Genomic DNA, 19434 nt, shown 5'->3' on the forward strand with positions numbered 1-19434 from the left:
TCTCTTAGCGAAAGAGAAAGAAGGAGAAAATTACTGGGTTGATAAGACGAACTCGTCGAACGTGAAGAAGAATAAGAAGCCGGCGCGCGACGCACAGTCGATACGGTCTCGTTTGGTACCTCCTGGATCAGAAGAAGGAGGAGGCGGAGGCGGAGGCGGCGGTGGCGGTGGCGGCAGCGGTGGCGGAGGAGGCGGAGGAGAAAGGCGGAGAGGGGTGTAGAAAGAGAGAAAGAAGGTCGACTCACCGAGTTTGCCGAGTTCGCACGAGTTCGCCGGCGGTGCACCGTTCGGTCTCGTGGGCAGCCTTCGAGGACGTCGACGTGGTAGACGTCGGGAATGCTCGTCTCGTCCTCGTCGTATCCTCGATCGAGCTCCTCCTCCTTCTCGTTGCAGCTCCTGTCACGCGCGCACTATGCACCGGGCACGAACATGCGGCCATTGCTTGACGCGCGCAGTCAATGAACCCGCATTGCTTTTCACCCGAGAGTGTTTTGTTTTTCTCTTCTTTCGAGGCTCTCTCCTCACTCGACGACACGTACCTCTCTGCTGGCCCTGCCTCTTGCGTACACACGCATGCACGCGAGCGAGCGAGCGAGTACGCACGCACGCACGCACGCACGCACGCACGCACTCGTTTTCCCTCTCGTACCTTAAGAGGAGACTCCTTACTATATCGATACGCAAAGACGCAGGCGCCTATCTTCTTCTCTCGAATCTCGTAAGTCTTTTAAGATGAGAATTAAAATCTCATCAACTCGGTAAATTCGCGCTCTTCCGACCGTCCTCCGACCTCCGCCTTTTTCCTTTCCTCCTCTTCCCCCTTTCTCCTTCCTTCTGCTGCTTCTGCTACTTCTACTTCTACTTCTTCTTCTTCTTCTTCTTCTTCTTCTTCTTCTTCTTCTTCTTCTTCTTCTTCTTCTTCTTCTTCTACTTGTTCTTCCTTCAATTGCGTTTTTCGCTCTCCTTGGCCGTGCGATACGCGGGACGCGCACGCGCGTCTCTTTTCTCTCTCTCTCTCTCTCTCTCTCCCGCTCCCACTCGTGCGCGCGCGCGCGCGCGCGCCCGAGAGAGGGTATTCGCGTATACACACACCGACGAGACACGAGACCAGAGGGTTCGCCCCTGCGCGCGCGCTCGTTCAACGACCCGCGACTTCTTGATTTTCTTTTTTCTTACGTCTCCCCTTTTTACCACTGTTCCTTCTCACTGTTCTTTCACATCGAAAGAGAAAATCTTCTTCGTAGTTGCGCCTCCTTGCATTAGAAACGTATAGAAAGTCAAAAGAGACGTTTAGGCAAATAATTTTCTTTTTCTTTCGCAATTTCTTTCCCTATTTAAATTTGATATTATCGTTCCAATTATGGGTCAGCCTAATACGATTATTACTACGATTATTACTACGTTATTTTCTCGGAGAAATCTTTTTGATAGCTCGAAACAAACTTGCTTGCGAAATAGCGCGAAAGAAACACCGCGACGTTCAAATGCAAACTGATCCTGCCGCTTTTCTATACGCTGCGCCACGCCGCGAAACGGTCTCCGCTATCGGTCTAATCCACCCAACCAATACTCACTTGCTCTCCTTCCACCAATCAACATCGTCCATCGTATCCCCACTCTCCTACCAATTCTCTCCATCTCTTTTCCCCTTTTGTACCTCCTATCTATTCGTATCGACTCTTTTTATCGACCATTTCTTTGGCTTTCCTTTTTTTTCCCTTACTGTTAAGAGAAGAATTGTTGTTGCAAAATAGCTTCGAACGTTTGATATCAGCGTATAAAATACGGCTTGCGCGTATCATTTTTAAACGATAAAACTTTAATCGACAAAAGGGGCCTCTATATGTAAGAGACCCGACAGTGCATCTTTGTCTTACTCATGGAAGTTCTTCAACGGTGCTGCCTTCTCGTCAATTTCATTAGCGGCAAATTTGAATGATTCGATTATCATTCATATTGATTGTAAACGTTTGATTGAACTTTAATTGAATATTAATTTTTTGATAGGGCGTACATTGATTTTGTCGATCAAAAAAACAATTGGTAATATTTTTCAAATAATAAAATAAACGAGGATATTTAATTTAAAGCGCGATTTTCTATTTTTGCATACTAACGCCATCTTACCATCGTGCACGTCATCATAAAGCAATGCTCATGGTCAAACAGTAGTTACTCATCTTCGGGATTTAATGTTCAACGGTTTGGGGGAATGATCAAATGAGAAATCAAACGTTTAAACCTCATTAAAGATATTTATAAAAGGAAGAGTTTTGGAAAGTTGTGCACGTAATCATGGTTCGGAAAGCGAAGGGTACGTAAATTAATTTTATCAGTGATTAATATCTGTAAAGTACTTTTTATAAACTTATCATACCACAATTTACCATAATAATTCTCTCAACAGATTTCACACAAAGCAAGGAGGAACGTATGGTCATCACGATTGGAGAAATTATACAAGAATTATTGAAGGCTCATCGAGATAATAGAGATGTTGATTTGAATAAATTAAAAACACGTATATCGTCGAAATATGGCCTGGATAGATCTCCTAGGTTAGTTGACATAATAGCTGCCGTACCCGCAGATGCAAGAAACATTTTAGTGCCTAAATTAAAGGCCAAACCTATTAGGACAGCTAGCGGGGTTCGTTTCTACATCGTAAAACTATATAAAACTTTAGCACTTGCTATAATAGACGCAATAATAAATAATCGTTTCTTTAAAGATAGCAGTGGTAGCCGTTATGTGCAAACCGCACAGATGTCCCCATATCAATATGACAGGAAACATTTGCGTATATTGCCCTGGTGGTCCAGATTCTGATTTTGAATATTCTACGCAATCATATACCGGTTATGAGCCTACATCTATGAGAGCTATACGTGCAAGATATAATCCGTTTTTACAAACGAGACATCGTATGGAACAAGTATGATAAATATCTTCTGTTATCGTATCCATTAAATTCTTTAATACAATATTATTCACGTTAAATAGTTGAAACAATTAGGACACAGTGTCGATAAAGTCGAATTTATCGTGATGGGTGGAACGTTTATGTCCTTGCCAGAGGATTATAGGGATTATTTCGTACGGAATTTACACGATGCTTTATCCGGGCATGTAAGCAATAACGTAGATGAAGCAGTCAAGTATTCGGAACGGAGTCGTACAAAATGCATTGGTATAACCATCGAGACACGACCGGATTATTGTTTAAAAAAGCACTTGTCGGATATGCTCCGCTATGGGTATATATAACTTAAATATTCAATTATCATAGATCACGCGTTAATACGATTTAATCGTTAGGTCGTTCCATCATTGATGCTCTAGGTGCACGCGTCTTGAGATCGGCGTACAATCCGTATACGAGGATGTTGCACGGGACACGAACAGAGGACATACCGTTCGTGCAGTATGCGAAAGTTTCCAATTGTCAAAAGATGCAGGTTTCAAAGTTATAGCGCACATGATGCCAGATTTACCGAATGTCGATATCGAAAGAGACGTTGAACAATTTATTGTACGTTACTACATTCCTATATTATATGTCCCATACTAACGAAATATTTATATAATTTATACAGGAATTCTTTGAAAATCCTACTTTTCGAACGGACGGCTTAAAGATCTATCCAACGTTAGTGATACGTGGTACTGGATTATACGAATTATGGAAAACTGGTAGATACAAGAGTTATACACCGACCGTTTTGATTGACTTAATAGCACGCATTTTGTCTTTAATACCACCGTGGACGCGTGTCTATCGCGTACAAAGAGATATACCAATGCCTTTGGTCAGGTAACGTTCTTTACGTGATTATCACGTATCATATCTTGGACGATTTATATCATTTACAAAACCTTTATAGTTCTGGCGTGGAACATGGTAATCTACGTGAATTGGCATTAGCTAAAATGAAAGACTTAGGTACCGATTGTCGTGATGTCCGTACACGTGAAGTAGGAATACAGGAGATACATAATAAAGTTCAGCCGTACGAAGTCGAATTAATACGTCGTGATTACGTTGCCAACAATGGATGGGAAACGTTTCTTTCTTACGAAGATCCTATGCAAGACATTTTAATTGGTTTGCTTCGTCTAAGAAAATGTTCCCCGGATACCTTTAGGTAATTCAATTTCACTCTTTCTACAGGGACATTTTCTTCTATTCAAAAAGACGCTTACCTTTACAGATCCGAGTTGAAGAATAAATGCTCGATAGTAAGAGAATTACATGTTTATGGTAGTGTAGTACCCGTTCATGCGCGTGATCCTACCAAATTTCAACATCAAGGTTTTGGAATGCTTCTAATGGAAGAAGCAGAACGCATTGCGAAAGAAGAACACAGATCTCATAAAATTGCTGTTATCTCGGGCGTTGGTACAAGAAATTATTACAGAAAAATGGGTTACGAATTGGACGGCCCTTATATGTCTAAGGTATTGATATGATTCGAATAATGTGATAATAATGTAAATAATAAATTCTCCTTTATCTTTAATATAATATCGTATCTGTGGTTGTTCATTTTTCATGATTCATACGTTCGAGTTTCCCTACCATCAGTAGTCCCTTTGAAATGTTTAACCAAATGTATTATTATTTAAATATTAGTTCATTGTACTACGTGTACATTGAAAATTATGATTAATGATATTATAATTTTTAGAAGTGACACATAACTAATACTGATTAAAAATATTATTAATGCGATTTCCGATAATTTTAGATATAAACATTTAGATATTTAAAATATTCCATTGTAAAACGAGGTGATATATGATAAGTTCATAAAAAGTGCCTGATAACGAAGGAAAATAATTTTTAATGCGTTTTGTGCGACATTGTCAATATATCTATATATACGAAGGTCACTTGATGGCCGCCATATTGTCGCAAAAATTCCGATTTCTTAACAGGGATACATGAGAGTAGTGGAGTTCTACTGCATGGTATTATCAGCTGATCAGCTGATCATGCCGATTTAAAAAGAGCGAAGACGATACATGTGTCGGCACCTGACGGAAATTGCAGAACTAAAGAATACTAACTCGGTAATAGTCAAAGTTAAGAAAAAGTGGGAAAGTGTTTAAATTGCACAAGATCAATTATCTCGAGATAAAAAATAAAATTTTTAAGTATTGGAATTTTATATTAAAATTATTTTATGTTTTTCGAGCGTATCCACCTTTTTAATGTTTAAAAGGATGTAATATTGTTTAAATGTTAGTTCATTGGATTTCGTCTACATTAGAGACTAGAAATGATTCAAAAATTATCAAAAGTATTCATTTAAAAGAGAGATTTTCGATGATCACTCGTCGGAATCTGAAAGAAATCAATCTCGGTAATGAACAAGGATGATGAAGAACTTTGAAAGTGAACTTTTTTAATATGTTTAAAAGTGACCTCTTGCGCCATCTTGTGTGTCCGTCTTTTATTCGTTAATTAAAAAATAATATCAGTGAACCGTCCCCATTATGATAATTAATGTGTGTGAACTGTACTTATCCGACGAACTCCATCATTGTCATGTGTTCCTGTTATGAAATCGAAATTTTTCCGACAATATGAGGATCAAAAATTAGTGACTCTCATATCTATATATATATATATATATATATATATAGATATACTGACAATTGTATGTGCTAAGGCATTACTAATGATCGTCTTTAATTACTAATCCCTTTTCATGAACTTTTATGACATGATCTTGTTCTAGAAAGACTATAGAATATTTTTCATATCTAAATGTTTATAATTTAGATATGGAAGTTGCATAAATAATAGTTTTAATTATTAATCTATTTATCTAGTCTACTTATTCATAAATACTTTTAATTATAAAATTAATTATTATTAAGCACTTTTTGTGAACTTTTATAATATATCAACTGTCTACAGGATATTTTGAATATCTAAATGTTTGGAATTTGTTCTTTATTAAGTTTGAAGAATTAAGTTTGGCATTCTTCATTGCTATCAATTATAAAATTTTTCTACATAAAAGTACAAAAATTTACAAAGCAATTGGACTAATAATTAGATATATGTAAGAAAGATAATAATTTGAAGAATCTGACAATAATGGTTAATTCTAATCTTCAAATTAATTATAACACACACGATTCCTTTTTCTTAATATAATAATGAAAGAAAATAAAAGTACAATAGGACTGTGTACTTAAGCCTGACACAAAGTTTTCCTGAAACGTTAAATATCGTTACTGTTTTAGTATAATAAAGAAGTGTTTATTATAGATACTTACAATTTCATTTCAATAATAGTTTTATTTTAGCATAATGTTAATTTTTCTAAATATGATAAAACGTAAGAATTAGCTGGCTATCTCTACATTCGATGATAAGAATATCTTAACGATGTCTCATCAATGAAATCACATAAAAAAGTTATGAGATAAAAATTACCATTAAGAACTTAAGTTTGTGAAGTTTTTAACTGATAGTAATCTTAAAAAGATCGCATGTTTGTTTAAATTTCTCTTTTTTAGAATCCATTACAATGTTTTATGCAAATCTATAACACAAAATGACAAATAAATTGTATGTTCTTTATATATATATATATAATGCAAACAAATTTTTGTTAAGAATCTTTTTATGGCCTTTCAACGACGAAATCAGGCAGAAGAACTATAACATAAGAACATTATTTCACAGAACATAATTTGATATTTACAAAGTTTTTAAATGAATCTAATTGTAAAAAGATTTGATATTAAGTTTTAATATAGCGCCTAAGTTTTTTTTATGTCTTTTTGTTGGATGACCGACAATATAACATAATCTTAAGTAGGAACAAGAGGTTAAGTCAAAGTGTATTGGATCAAAATCGTTTGATCAAATAGAATATAATTATAATGATAATAAAAATTTTCAAATAAAAAGGATAAAAAGAATAGAGACGTAGGAGAAAAACGACAGACCTTTTAAAGAAACGAAACAGATCGACTGACATTTTCAGATTTTTCACCTCGCGCCACCTACTGACAAAATGTGACGGAAAATAGTGAATAAATAGAAGTGAATTGGAACGGCGGATAGTAACATACGTTTCGCCGTACAGTTCAGAGCATACTTGACATATGTATGCCATTCTTACTGCTTCTTTGTGAATCGAGATGCTATGTGTATTCGAGAATCATTCAAGAAGAAAAATTACGTCGATTTGTAGAAAGAGTTTCATCGTTCGAAAATCAACGAAATGTAGTGGAGCGTGATCATTAGTAGTACACTAGAACTTAGGTGTAGATACACGAGAAATACAAAGAGAACAAGAGTTTCGTATAACGCATACGATTTATTCAACGAGCGAAGTCTCACGTTACCTGGCAGACTGTACAAAGGTAAACAAAAAAGACGATCACTTATTTACATCAATATGCGATCCTTTATAGTACATTGAAAAAAATCTAAAGCGGTAGGTTATGTCCTTCACTTTCCAGCTGTTTGCGCTAAACTAGTATTGTAAACAATCCCGAGGGAGTGAGAGAGAGAGAGAGAGAGAGAGAGAGAGAGAGAGAGAAAGAGAGAGAGAGGGAGGGAGAAGCGACATGTATTTCACATCTTTCAAATCCGTTGCTAATAAACAAGCGTCGCGAAGGTGAAGTTTATTTACGTTTCGTTACATTGTTTACAAGTTTGTATCTATATCAAGATGCTCGATCATATAGAAAAATTTGTTGATATCCGACCGCGCCCAATAAAAAAAAGTCTTTCTTTTCTTTCTTTGTTCTTTTTTTAATTCTTTTCTTACTCTAGAAGAATGTTGATAATCTTTAAGAAGTACAATAAAGAGATATCATATCTTTGTAGATAATTTTTTAAATGTTTTGGCAAGAATGTATATGTATATGTATGTGTATATATATATATATATTCGGTCAGGAAATTTATGCATAATTTACATGTCACGGAATGCATCGTAATATGTTGTGTTAGCTATTAAAAAACATTCTCTACGGTGAAACTTGTTATGCTAAATTCTAGTTTCCAATGTAGAAAAGAAGAAGTAGAATGTTAAGATTGATTTTTACTCTTTGATCGTATATAAAAATCCTATTTCGAAGGAGAAACGTTCTTTTGGAGGAAACACGCAATTCATTTCGGCGATAGTCGTACCGCATGCATTCATATGCATTCCAATGAGGCATCCCAATGCATTCGTATATACGTATGTATATAAATATGTCTGATATATATATGGTTTAAAGTTTTAGGTTGACACGATCGTGATACACTTTGCAAAGCAACCAATCGAGAAAGAACGTTCTCTCGTCGACCAATAAACGTTTGCGGTGTGTGCACCTATGCATCTATAACTATGAATGTTATAACACTATCGCACAATTTACTTTTTCTATTTGACTATTATTAAATCTGTCCTTAAAGTTCGACAGGATCGAAAGAGATAAATCATTAGCTATCATTAAGCGAACGGAGTCGGATGATTTTAAGCGTTAGCTCGATATTTTCTGGATCAAAGTTGGACAATTCTTGTTGTTCTTGGTTTAGAATTAGTATTTCAAAGGTGTTACACGTTCGACGACGCCGTGCGACTTTGCGTGCCAGTAATCCGGTGAAAGTTGCATTCGAGATTTCTCGCATATCATTCCTTGGAGGCTGTATTCGCCGAGAGGAACGTTTTCCTTCGTCTTCGTTTTCATCCTCCCTTCGTCCAAGTTTCTTCTTCGTGCACAAAAATATCAGGTAGGCTTATAACAAAATGGGACAATCCAATGGCCAGTTATTTAAGTTCCTTTTTCCGTGCAAAATATGTCATTGGATCTATCCTATCGCTATTACGTATTAGGGATCAAATGATATATATATATATATATATATATATATATATATATATATATCGTAGATATGTAAAAACTTTATCTATCCTTCTGCAATTATACAGAAACATCGTAAATACTTTCGATCTCGATCGATCGAAATTGATAACAGGCGGTAAATTATGTACTTAGTTACGTTCGATTCTAAACTCGAACCACATGGCTTTACTCCAATCTCATTCGCACGTTTCTTTTCTACAGAGAGAAAAAAGAAGATAATTTTATTTAACTTTTGTTTTGAGATTATCTTCCTTTATAACCTATTTTATTTTTAACTAAAGTATGCTTGTCTTTCTATCAACATTCGTTGAGTTCGTGCGCATCAATTGCGTAAGAACGCGGTGATGCACCGAAGAATCAAGGTACTCATCTATCTCTTCTTTGCTTGACAACGACGACGACCGTCAACGACCGTCGACGACCGTCGACGACAGGCAAAAATCGACGACAGACAAAAATCGACGACAACAACGACGAAGAGTCATCTATTTTTAAATGCCTCCTCTCTTCTCGTCTACCTGTTTATTTTTCTTGCCATAAACTGTGAAGCATCGTTGAGTACACTGATTCGAAAGATTCAAAAGAAAATGTTCCTCTTATTTAAAATAATCGTCATCTTCTTCTTATTCTTCTTCTTCTTCTTATTTCGCGTCGGCGGTCTGCTTTAACGATAGTATACTTGACTTTTTGGCCCTAGCTCCTTCCTACGTGCCGTTCTTGTTACGTTTCTTCGCCTAACTCGGCAAAATTAACAAGAGGAAGGAGTCGTAGAAGAAGACGATTTAAAATTACCGATTACGCGGCCACTCTGGTTAACTCTCCTCTCCTATATTTCATATATATACATATATACATATACATATATATATATATATAACAATAACAATATACGTACGAGTTATACAGCAATAGCAATATTTTATAAGCTCGCTATTAATGTCGCCAGTAACATACGTGATGTGTATATAATACTTAATTCCTTAAACGCTTGCATTTTTCGTTTTTATCTTGGGAATAGCCTTTTACGCGATACGAAGCGAACGGCATTGTATTACGAACGTGTCTCTCGCGATAATCGTCATTCTCATTCCTTGTTGTTATATACCTATTATTTACGTATGTGTACATATGTATATACGAGCACGAGTTTATCCTTCATTCTCCGTTTATAGATTGTCCATTTCGCACGTAACCGATTTTACTTTATTTCTTTGTCTTGAATGTGCCGAATATGTAAGATTCTGACATCAGAAGAAAGTACTTAATTATTTGCGTTCGAGATAGCAGAGTTGCGTTGGGATCAGTCGCTCGCGTTCAAAGGAAACACAAATAAGTGCAAAGACTAAAAATACTATAGAAGAGAATCTCAAGCAATGTCATGCTTGTTTATGCCAAAATTTCAATAGGCAAGGTCGCGTAGGCGCGTAACAAAGAATCGAGATGACTTGGAAACGTAAAAAAATTCATTTATTTCGATATAAACGAAAGATAATTCATATTCGAAATGATTTGATGGATTTAGTTTATTTTCTACTCGCTTGGCAATCATTGCGAGAGATTTGTCATTTAGTCAAATCATAGAAAGATCGCGGTCGGAGGCGTTCGATTCGTCTCGTCGAAATTCATAGACTCGCTCGTTTGAGTCAGTCGACGCTGAAGCGTTGCATGTTCGAGATGTACCGTTTCTCTCGTCGCGAACGGTTTTAGCTTCGAGTGGTATGCCGAGAAGAAAATAATCAACCAAAAGGAGAAAGAAATTCTTCGACGCCTCTTGATTTCTTCTTCTTTTCTTTTCTTTTTTTTTTCTTTTTTTTTTTCTTTTTTTATTTTTTTTTTTGCAGAAGAAATGTTATTTGTTTAAAACAATGTTTACTTTCGTCGAGTTTCAAGATCTGTGCTAATGATCGAAGGAAAAAAAATCAAGATATAATTGAACCTCAATGGAATTTGATGAAATCAAAGACCCATGATCCTATTATCGTCATCAGAAGATTGAGATCAGAAGAGTGAGAAAAACTTCGTTTATTGTGAAAAAAAGAGCTCTACGATTTCAAGGAACAATTGCCGATCGTTAATTCATCGTACGATTCAGAAGATACTCTTGCAAAAATAAAGAAAGCGAATAAGATTTGGACGTCTGATTGAAGAATCGGAGAAGTAAAAAAATGACAAGCGTAGCGATTTTCTTCACCGGTAAATAAGACATAAAGATGGCGTCTCGAAGTGACGCCTGCGCCATCGGCTATAAAAGACCTTCGGTGAGTGTCTTTATGTGAAGGCGAAAGAAAAGCTCGTTTTCTAGTCCGTTCGCACGGATAAACTGAAAGTCGAATTACGTAAGAATCAGTAGAGACGATTACGTATCGCCTCTACTAAGCGCATTATACTAACAAACAGGGAAAACGTGGACTCGTAGGTGTAGATGGAAGCTTAGTCTTGCGTAGCGGTGCGCAACGGAGCGCAAAGCGCGCACGTTTTTGAATATTTCAAGTCGTCGATGGAAAAAAGAATAAGAAAAAAGAAGAAATAAAAATAGAGAAAAGATTAGAAATTTACTCGTCAAACTCGATCGTGATATTTCGTAAATTCTGTTATCTTATAATTCATTCTTTTTACGTGTGAATTGATCTTTATTTCGAGTACGAGAATGGAGCTCTTATGCAAGGGATGCTTCGTCGCATACGAAAAAAATCTTTAAGGAACGAAGCTACGCGAAATTGTGAAAGAGTTACGAACGATCAACCAACCTGTATATTATTATTAGATTCTAGGCCGATCGCGCACTCGACGTGCTGTTGCGCTCATCAGATAGAGAGTGTCACCCTTCTCCTTAGACCGCCTTGCGAAAGTATTCGAACTTTAACTCGAAAGCAAATAATTTATTCCTCAGACTTGATCGGACATTCGAACGGAAAATATACCAAGACGATCCTTGATATCGTTGAAGGATGTTAAGATGATGGGAAGGAATGAGAGACGGATAAAAAAGATAGAACGTAGGATCGTAGGTCGTAATTGTTTCTTTCTTTCTCTCTTTGGAGCGCACGCAAAAAGAAATCGTCACGTAACGTCGTGTTTTATCTCGTGTTTTCTACTCGAGATCGATCTAAAGCTTGATTAACATTTCATAGTTAACAGAGAATAAAAAAAATCATCTTCTCTCTCTCGCTCTCTCTCTCTCTCTCTCTCCTCCTTCCTCCTTTTTTTTGTTCATCGAAATACGCCTACTTCTTGTAACGCAAAACGTTTCATCCTTGACCACTGAAGAGGCAATGCGACCGAACAATTAGTTTGGCTTTGACGTCGTATTTGTGCGATTACATCGATCAGAATGAAAGACTACGTAACGTAGAGTTAACGTTACGACGAAAGAAGAGAGGAGAAATCATCGATCCGTCATTCGATCTTGTTCTGATTTTTCACGTGAAATCAATCAATTGTTCACGATACCGATCCGTGATATTCTACTTTTAACGTAGACTATAAATACGCTACTTTGATCATTTACTGTTAGAAGAAAGAGAACGATGAGTTGCATCTTATTCAATTTCTTCTTATCCTATATCATCAGGTTCGGTTGAGCTATATAAAAATTGATTGTAAAATATTATAGAGATCGTAGATCCAAGAGAGTTTCCTCTGTCATATGTGACTAGACTACGGTTAGAAGTAAAAGAAAAAGCTTGCTTTCTAATTGGATAAGAGAAGCCCTGTTTACGGACTAACGATCTGCTTTCTGTGTCAGCGATAAAGTAAAAAGATTCGGAACGACGGAGAGACGAGCGAAAAGTCGAAAGAGAGGAAAATAATTTGGCTAGGTGGAATTTCATGAAAAAGAGTTAGAAGGTGGAAGAGGGTTTGGGGGAGAGAGAGAGAGAGAGAGGGGGGGGGTGGGGGAGGGAGGAGGAGGGAACAACGGAGCCATGCGGTCGACGAGTGCTCCTCGAGCAAGTTATTTTGGTCCCCACGGTCGCCCTCCACGTTCCCTCCACGTTTTCTTCACGTTCCCTCTGCGTTTCCTTGCGAAATACTTTTTATTATCTTTTATCTACGTGGCTACAAGCAACATTACCGATCCAATATTATTTTTATCCTTTTATTTCGATGAACGAAATGTAATCAAGAAAAGAGGGATTCTTCAATTTACCCGTCATTAATATCATAAACGTAGACCTTTTCGTTATGTAACACATAACGTATGTAACGTCTAATGGGAATACAAAGGATGCGTGTTTTATAAATCAATTCCGAGAACATGTTGGATCGTTGCCTGATTCGCTAGATGGACTCGCTAAATATTTCTCAACTTGTTAGTATTTGTTACTAACAAATGATTCTTCAAATTGCAGACCCAAACATTTTTAGGAGAAATGAAGGAACACTCGGCTTCTTCGAAAGTCGAAAGGGACAAGGATCCTCCTCAAAAATCGTATAGCAGTGCTGCCAGTTTGATGTCGATCGGCGCGGACATATCTCCTAGTTCTTCCCATTTTTTCGAGGTAGTAATTCGATCGAGAATTCTCTTTTAGTTGTTTTATATTCCTTGATTTTTTCTTCTATTTTCTTTTTTTTTCTTTTTTATCATTATTATCCAGCTGATCGCTTTCTTTCAGGTGCTCTACGTCGGTAAGATCAGAGTCTCCCATCCAAAGGTATCCGAATCTTTCATCGACGATGCCCTCCTCAGATTTCGCTCTCATGGACTCGAAAAATCAAAGTCTTCTGCGGGTGCTTTACTCCTTTCTAGTAATAGAAGGAACAGTACGGTGAGTGGGAGAAAAAAATTGCTTCAGCCGTGATAGCTATCGTTATAGCTATCGTTTAGGTATTTCCAAATTTGATATTAGATCTTTGTTAACGATTGAGATAAGCTCAATCAAATTTATTTGACTATATACATTGAATTGCAGCATGAAAAATTTGTTCTCATTGTCTTGCCGTTGTGCTTATGTATAGCATAATCATAGCCTAATCGATCTGTTAGGAATCGAGTACCAGCGAAACTGGCAGTGTAGAAAATGTGTCTAGACATGGCTCGATGGCAACATTAACGATTGCGGCAATGGTTGCTTCTTCTTCCTCGAGATTCGAAGACAATGGTAACGGTAGTCAAAGCGGAACATCTGCAACGACTATTGACAATAATAGCGGAGGTAATATACAGGTGCCAGCAGTTATGAGAAATCGTGCTGGTTCGATGAGTAACGTCTTAACAGGCAGAAGAGATTCCAGTCCAAAGACTGGCGACGAGCATAATCGAACTATGCTATTTCAGGTAAGAAAAGAAGACCGTTCGAGTCAATCGATCTTTTCTGATATTACATTTTAATATTCGATGTATCCTCCCATCGTAGGTGGGTAGAACCGATTTGAGATTGATCAGCCCTGACAGGAAGCAGGTTTTGCTTCACAAACAAATCAAAGATGTAGCGAGTTGCGTACAGGGTGCAAAGAATTCCGAACACTTTGGATTCATCTGTAGGGAAATAATGATAGATAGTTTCGTTGGTTATATATTCAAGTGTCAATCCGAATCCGTTGCCGACGATCTCGTTGCAGGTAAGATGAAACTTTCTCATTCGAGAACTTAATTGCTCGACCAAGTGTCTCTTTATTATTTTCTGTCCAACAGCCATTACTCAAGCATTCGTTGCAACCTGCGATGGTACAAGGAAGGAAAGATACCCTGTATTCTCTTGCGAACACTGTCCCATGTTTTGGTATAATAAACTGTGTCAAGAGATAGAAGGTAATTTTCTCGTAAATCTCTTATATCAAATCATAGCAGATGAATGGTTTCCATCCTTCTTTATTTCAGGTCAAAACGATCGACGAACACAAAATATAATATTCTCTCGAATGGAGCAATTGCCGGAAGACGAGCAGGAGATCGTTGTGAACAAATACAAAGGTGCTGAGGCAATCGGTGGAGGTTCTGGTGCGGGTTCGAGTTTGCGCGAACAAAACCAATTTCTCATTAGATTATTACGTGCTCATTGCGAGGCTAAACAAGCTAGACACGTTCACGATACAGCTGAGAATAGGTATAAGATTATTACGCGAATATAAAATACGAGTGAACATATGTATGTAATATTTAATAAATTTTCAGAAGCGAATTTTTGAATCAGTATCTCAGTGTAGGCGTTGGCAGTACGATATTCATGAAAGCGAAACGTTCTCTGACTAATAGCTTCGATAATCTTATGAAACGGAAGGGTTCGCGAGAAGACTTTGGACTCGTATCGCATGTGAAGGATTCTAATCATCTCAACACCGCATTACAAAAGAGCGGCAGCCAGAGTCCCGATAATTCGCGTCAATCGTCGATAGGCGAGTCATCGACTGAAACGTTTAGCAGACCGAGATCGTTGCGAGTATCTCCGGAACAACAGTTATCTGTGAATACGGGACCACGAAGTTCCATGATGGATATGTAAGTACAATTATTTCTTAAAAACAAATTCTTAAAAACTCGATACCATTTTTCTTTATTCCCTTATTTTATGCAGCTTCCTGAAAGTAGGAAATTCGCCAAAAATGTCGCCTACAGAATGCGATGGAAATACCGAAATGCATTCGAATAGTTCGTGGAGACAGGCGATATTACATAGAGTGGTAACACCGAATAAAGAACACGATAAGAATAATGGAAAATCTGAGAATTCTAATGTCAGTGTGACACCTCGTGCTGTTGCTACGCACAGAACGAGGGAGGAACTCAGGGATCTGTGGAAGAAAGCGATTAATCAACAAGTGATACTGATACGAATGGAAAAAGAGAATGCAAGACTTAAAGGTATTATAGCGTACTCGCTTATCCATTAATTATATATACGCGTATATGATTTTTTATATGTGTGTTTCAACTCGCTTTAAGAACGTCAAGAGGAAGCAACGGTGAAAAGAATCAAATTGGAGTACGATGAAATTAGCAGCTGTGCTCGCGAACTCGTCGAAGTATGGGATTTGCTCGTTAGCAAGGAATCCCGCGTTTCTACAAAGTGCGACAATCAAATGCTTTTACATGCCATTAAGCAAGGTAAAAAATTGAGTTGTCAATGAAGAAAGAGAGGAGGTTCTAACGTCTAATCGTTATGTTTCAGGTGTTCCCAAAGGGAAAAGGGGCGAAGTCTGGCAATTCTTAGCGGAACAATTTTGTTTGAAGCAACCACCCATAGATACTCATGATTTTCCGAACTACAATACTTCTTACGATCTGTTACTGAAACAACTCACGTCTCAGCAACATGCTATTCTCATCGACTTAGGACGTACTTTTCCGAATCATCCGTATTTCAGTTCTCCTTTAGGACCTGGCCAATTGGCACTTTTCAATTTATTGAAAGCTTATTCTCTCCTGGATCACGAAGTTGGCTATTGTCAGGGTCTAAGCTTTGTGGCTGGCGTTCTTCTTTTACACGTAAATATAAATTTTCCTTTAAATGAACGTAACTTTAAATGTTGCATAGACCCCATCAATGTTAAAGCCAGTTCATGTCGCGTTAAATAATAGCTTGAAACGCTTTCTATACCATAAAAATCTTTCTACCTGTTTCATAATCAGATGGTGGAAGATCAGGCTTTTTTTCTCTTACGACATCTGATGTTTCGGAGAGGCCTGAGAAAACTCTACCTTCCAGATATGGCAGCATTACAATTGCACTTATATCAACTGTCGAGATTACTGCACGATAGACTACCGGCACTTTATGATCATTTTGACAAGCACGAAGTGTCACCAACTTTGTATGCAGCACCGTGGTTGTTAACCTTGTTTGCCAGTCAGTTTCCATTAGGTTTTGTAACCAGAGTCTTTGGTAAGTTTATCCCCTCTTAATTTATTTTCTTCTCTCATTCCTTACCTCATGTATTATTAAGCCGGAAGAAAGTTGTAGAAAATTTTATTGGCTCTTCTTCCTTTCTGTCACAGATTTACTTTTTCTCGAAAGCTCAGAAATATTATTTCGAGTAGCCGTGGCATTATTGGAAGAGCATCAAGATCAATTGCTTTACTGTGATAGTTTCGAAGAAATTATGGAATATCTTAAAGTAAGAATATATATGTCTCTGTGATTTAATCAACTGTGTTTTTATGTCGAAAGTGTGCCATCGAATAACCACGTATCTTCATTTTTTCCGTCCTTTTTCTTAGACCCGTGTACCAGCTGTAGATAAAGCCACTTTGGATCGTGTAATGAAACGCGTATTCTATCCGGATATGGAAGTTTCGAAGCAATTGAATGAATATAGAGTGGAGTATCAAGTGCTACAAGAAGAAATGCTATCGGTAAAACCTCAGATGGAAAGTTTAGAGAAATTCAAGACGGTTAACAAACAATTGATGAAACAAGTCGGTCAATTGAACGAACAACTCGAGGTAAGAATATTCGATATAATATAACAATTATATTCTTTATATAGCTATATATTTTCGCTGCTTTTTTTTTTTTTTTCTTTTTCTTTTTTTTTTTTTTTTTTTCCCCCCTTTCTTCTCGGAACGAATATATCGCATGCAATTTTTTGTTTTAGGTGACGATGAATAACTTGCAACGTTTGGAAACAGCACGATCTATGCAACAAGCGGTGGTGAATAAATTAGAATCTCAGAATCGTAGTCTCGAAGTGACAGTCGCGACTTTAGGTACATTTATTCAACACTTGAGCGAAACGCGAGACGATCTAGATTTACCAGGTGAAATACGTAGAATTATTTCTCAGATCAGCATTGCCGAAAAGCGAAGAAACATGAGCAAAGCATATCCTTTAAAGATATTAGAAGATAATAGTAAGCAAGGGCTCATTAAAAGCAATTCGGCTGGTAGAGATTCGCATAATTTCTTAAGAAATAGTAACGTGATCGATCCTCCCTATCCTTTGAAATCTACATTGAGTCAACCAAACCTGGCAACTAAATTGGAAAGGGTATCTTCATTCTTTTCGAATTCGCACAATCACATACAAAAGCAACGTGCACAATTGGCAGCCCTTAGAAACGAGTACACCGATCCAAATATACGAAGCAACAATGATGAAAATGATCCAAAGACGGTCAATATAGACATACAAATCACAGATACAATGAATTCGCAGAACGATAACGTCGAACAAAATGATAATCATTTGAAGATTCAGCCAATTAATTTAGAAAAATCTATCTCGTTACCGCTATCGAACGCAAAATTAAAGTTGAAACCGTCCAAGTCGGCGTATGAATTAGGCTCCGTTAAAAAAGTTCCAACTAGCAAGATCGAAGTTACCAATGAAGATTCTTTGACCAACTTGACAGGTACCATGCATCCTTTGGATACTTGTAGCGATGTCAATTTTCGATATGGTGGAACCACAAAATTAAAGTCTATCAAACCAGTTAGATTATCTAGTCCGATCGGTCAAGGAGATAACGTAAATAAGAATACTCAAAACCAAAATACTGAAGCTTTAAATAGATAACACTTACTTATGTTATTGTGTTTGCAAAGAAAAATGGAAATACTTTCGAGAAGAAAGGATACGCATGATGGAACAGCATTGAATATTCGAAGATATAGGAATCATTGAAAAAATAACTTTCTTACGGTCTATACGTTTGCAACGATCTTTAATTCCTTACTCAATCTACCTTTTCCCCCACTCCCTTCCTTCCTTTTCCTTATCCTCCCCTAAAGCTAAGATAATAAATGTGTACTGCGAGATGAAGGATTTCTATTACTTACGTATACGTATAGTGTATAGTTCTTATAAGTAAATCTCTAGGAACAGAAAGGTGTATTCAGTTTCAATAGAATTTCTAATCACTTGATACCAACGAATCATAATGAATGTTGTACAGATAATTTGTGACACGTATCTCTGTACTATAATATATACGTATATTTGCTGTGTGTAGATACGTGAAGTATGTGTTTCAACAACTTTGCGTAACACGATGTATCGTCCTATATACAGATCTCAAAAGTATGCCAATGAAATACAAATATCATACATGGAGCTATTTCTTGCCTTATAAAATCATTGATTTTGGGCACAAATTTCCATAAATGGTATGCACTGTGTGCATAATTACTGTTACCAAATTAACTGAAAGAAATATAAACTATAAGTTACCCGGAATATATCTGTATATATAGATCAACATATAAGTATCAAATGTATAAAATATTATTTGCACTTGTTATTGAATTGTTATAAAGAAACAAAAAGAAAATTATGCCAAATACTTTAAGATGTAAGCGAAAAGTGATATTGACATAGATAATATTTCTATTAACTGTGTGTATATTCTACATACTTATTGTTAATGAAGAATTATAGTGAGTGTGTGTGTGGGAGAGAGAGAGAGAGAGAGAGAGAGAGAGAGAGAGAGAGAGAGAGAGAGAGAGAGAGAGAGAGAGAGAGAGAGAGAGAGAGAGATACGTATAGGTGTATAGATATAATTCATTTTTCAACATATATATTAATTGTAGATTCGTATAACAATGAAGTATTACTATTATTACTTTTGCACAAAGCATGCCTTGCGATATCAGGGATCTTTGTATTAACGTT

At 36.9% G+C, this 19434-nt stretch overlaps 3 protein-coding genes and 1 long non-coding RNA gene across 12 annotated transcripts in view; 2 read left to right on the forward strand and 2 right to left on the reverse strand.

The window, feature by feature from the left end:
- The window catches only part of LOC124953513 (ABC transporter G family member 14), a 36792-nt gene extending 35282 nt beyond the window's left edge, over positions 1-1510 (reverse strand). For 2 of the 3 annotated variants that reach the window (XM_047505034.1, XM_047505032.1), the window contains exon 1: positions 246-1510. The gene's annotated coding sequence lies outside the window, so the exon portion shown is untranslated. The remainder of the gene's footprint in view (positions 1-245) is intronic. The other variant, XM_047505033.1, reaches the window with a different exon arrangement.
- Positions 1511-2153: 643 nt separating this feature from the next.
- On the forward strand, positions 2154-4525 carry LOC124953514 (elongator complex protein 3). 2 transcript variants are annotated; one of them, XM_047505035.1, is made up of 8 exons: positions 2154-2314; positions 2408-2649; positions 2732-2935; positions 3004-3257; positions 3343-3532; positions 3597-3814; positions 3885-4145; positions 4212-4525. In XM_047505035.1, the coding sequence occupies exons 1-8, from the start codon at positions 2296-2298 to the stop codon at positions 4468-4470; spliced, it is 1647 nt and encodes a 548-aa protein (XP_047360991.1). In that variant the 5' UTR covers positions 2154-2295; the 3' UTR covers positions 4471-4525. The 2 variants fall into 2 exon arrangements, with proteins under 2 accessions (XP_047360991.1, XP_047360992.1); XM_047505036.1 differs by lacking the exon at positions 2154-2314 and having other exon boundaries at positions 2507-2649; positions 2736-2935.
- Positions 4526-5912: 1387 nt separating this feature from the next.
- On the reverse strand, positions 5913-10684 carry LOC124953516. Its single transcript, XR_007102249.1, has 3 exons — positions 9782-10684; positions 6292-9712; positions 5913-6228 (listed from the first exon to the last, which is right to left on the reverse strand). It is a non-coding gene; the product is annotated as an uncharacterized LOC124953516 (long non-coding RNA).
- LOC124953511 (TBC1 domain family member 1) lies at positions 7083-18470 on the forward strand. Of its 6 annotated transcripts, XM_047505027.1 has the most exons (16): positions 10585-10602; positions 10728-11144; positions 13236-13385; positions 13500-13652; positions 13871-14161; positions 14241-14445; positions 14519-14635; positions 14705-14930; positions 14999-15322; positions 15399-15685; positions 15767-15928; positions 15993-16309; positions 16454-16706; positions 16820-16938; positions 17042-17266; positions 17419-18470. In XM_047505027.1, the coding sequence occupies exons 2-16, from the start codon at positions 11097-11099 to the stop codon at positions 18337-18339; spliced, it is 3798 nt and encodes a 1265-aa protein (XP_047360983.1). In that variant the 5' UTR covers positions 10585-10602; positions 10728-11096; the 3' UTR covers positions 18340-18470. The 6 variants fall into 6 exon arrangements, with proteins under 6 accessions (XP_047360984.1, XP_047360985.1, XP_047360982.1 ...); XM_047505028.1 differs by lacking the exons at positions 10585-10602; positions 10728-11144 and adding an exon at positions 7083-7389; XM_047505029.1 differs by lacking the exons at positions 10585-10602; positions 10728-11144 and adding an exon at positions 8504-8752.
- The last annotated feature ends 964 nt before the right edge of the window (positions 18471-19434 follow it).

This window comes from Vespa velutina, chromosome 12, assembly GCF_912470025.1.
Source record: "Vespa velutina chromosome 12, iVesVel2.1, whole genome shotgun sequence".
NCBI classification, from domain to species: Eukaryota; Metazoa; Arthropoda; class Insecta; order Hymenoptera; family Vespidae; genus Vespa; species Vespa velutina.

Excerpts from the sequence above, each read along its gene's own strand:
- LOC124953514 (XM_047505035.1), top strand. Across the intron at positions 3,533-3,596 it reads GAGACGTTGAACAATTTATT|GAATTCTTTGAAAATCCTAC; the intron begins GTACGTTACTAC and ends TAATTTATACAG. Across the intron at positions 3,815-3,884 it reads ATACCAATGCCTTTGGTCAG|TTCTGGCGTGGAACATGGTA; the intron begins GTAACGTTCTTT and ends AAACCTTTATAG.
- LOC124953511 (XM_047505025.1), top strand. The coding sequence starts at position 11,545 with ATGCAAGGGATGCTTCGTCGCATACGAAAAAAATCTTTAAGGAACGAA. Across the intron at positions 11,614-13,235 it reads CTACGCGAAATTGTGAAAGA|ACCCAAACATTTTTAGGAGA; the intron begins GTTACGAACGAT and ends TTCAAATTGCAG. Across the intron at positions 17,267-17,418 it reads AATTGAACGAACAACTCGAG|GTGACGATGAATAACTTGCA; the intron begins GTAAGAATATTC and ends TTTTTGTTTTAG.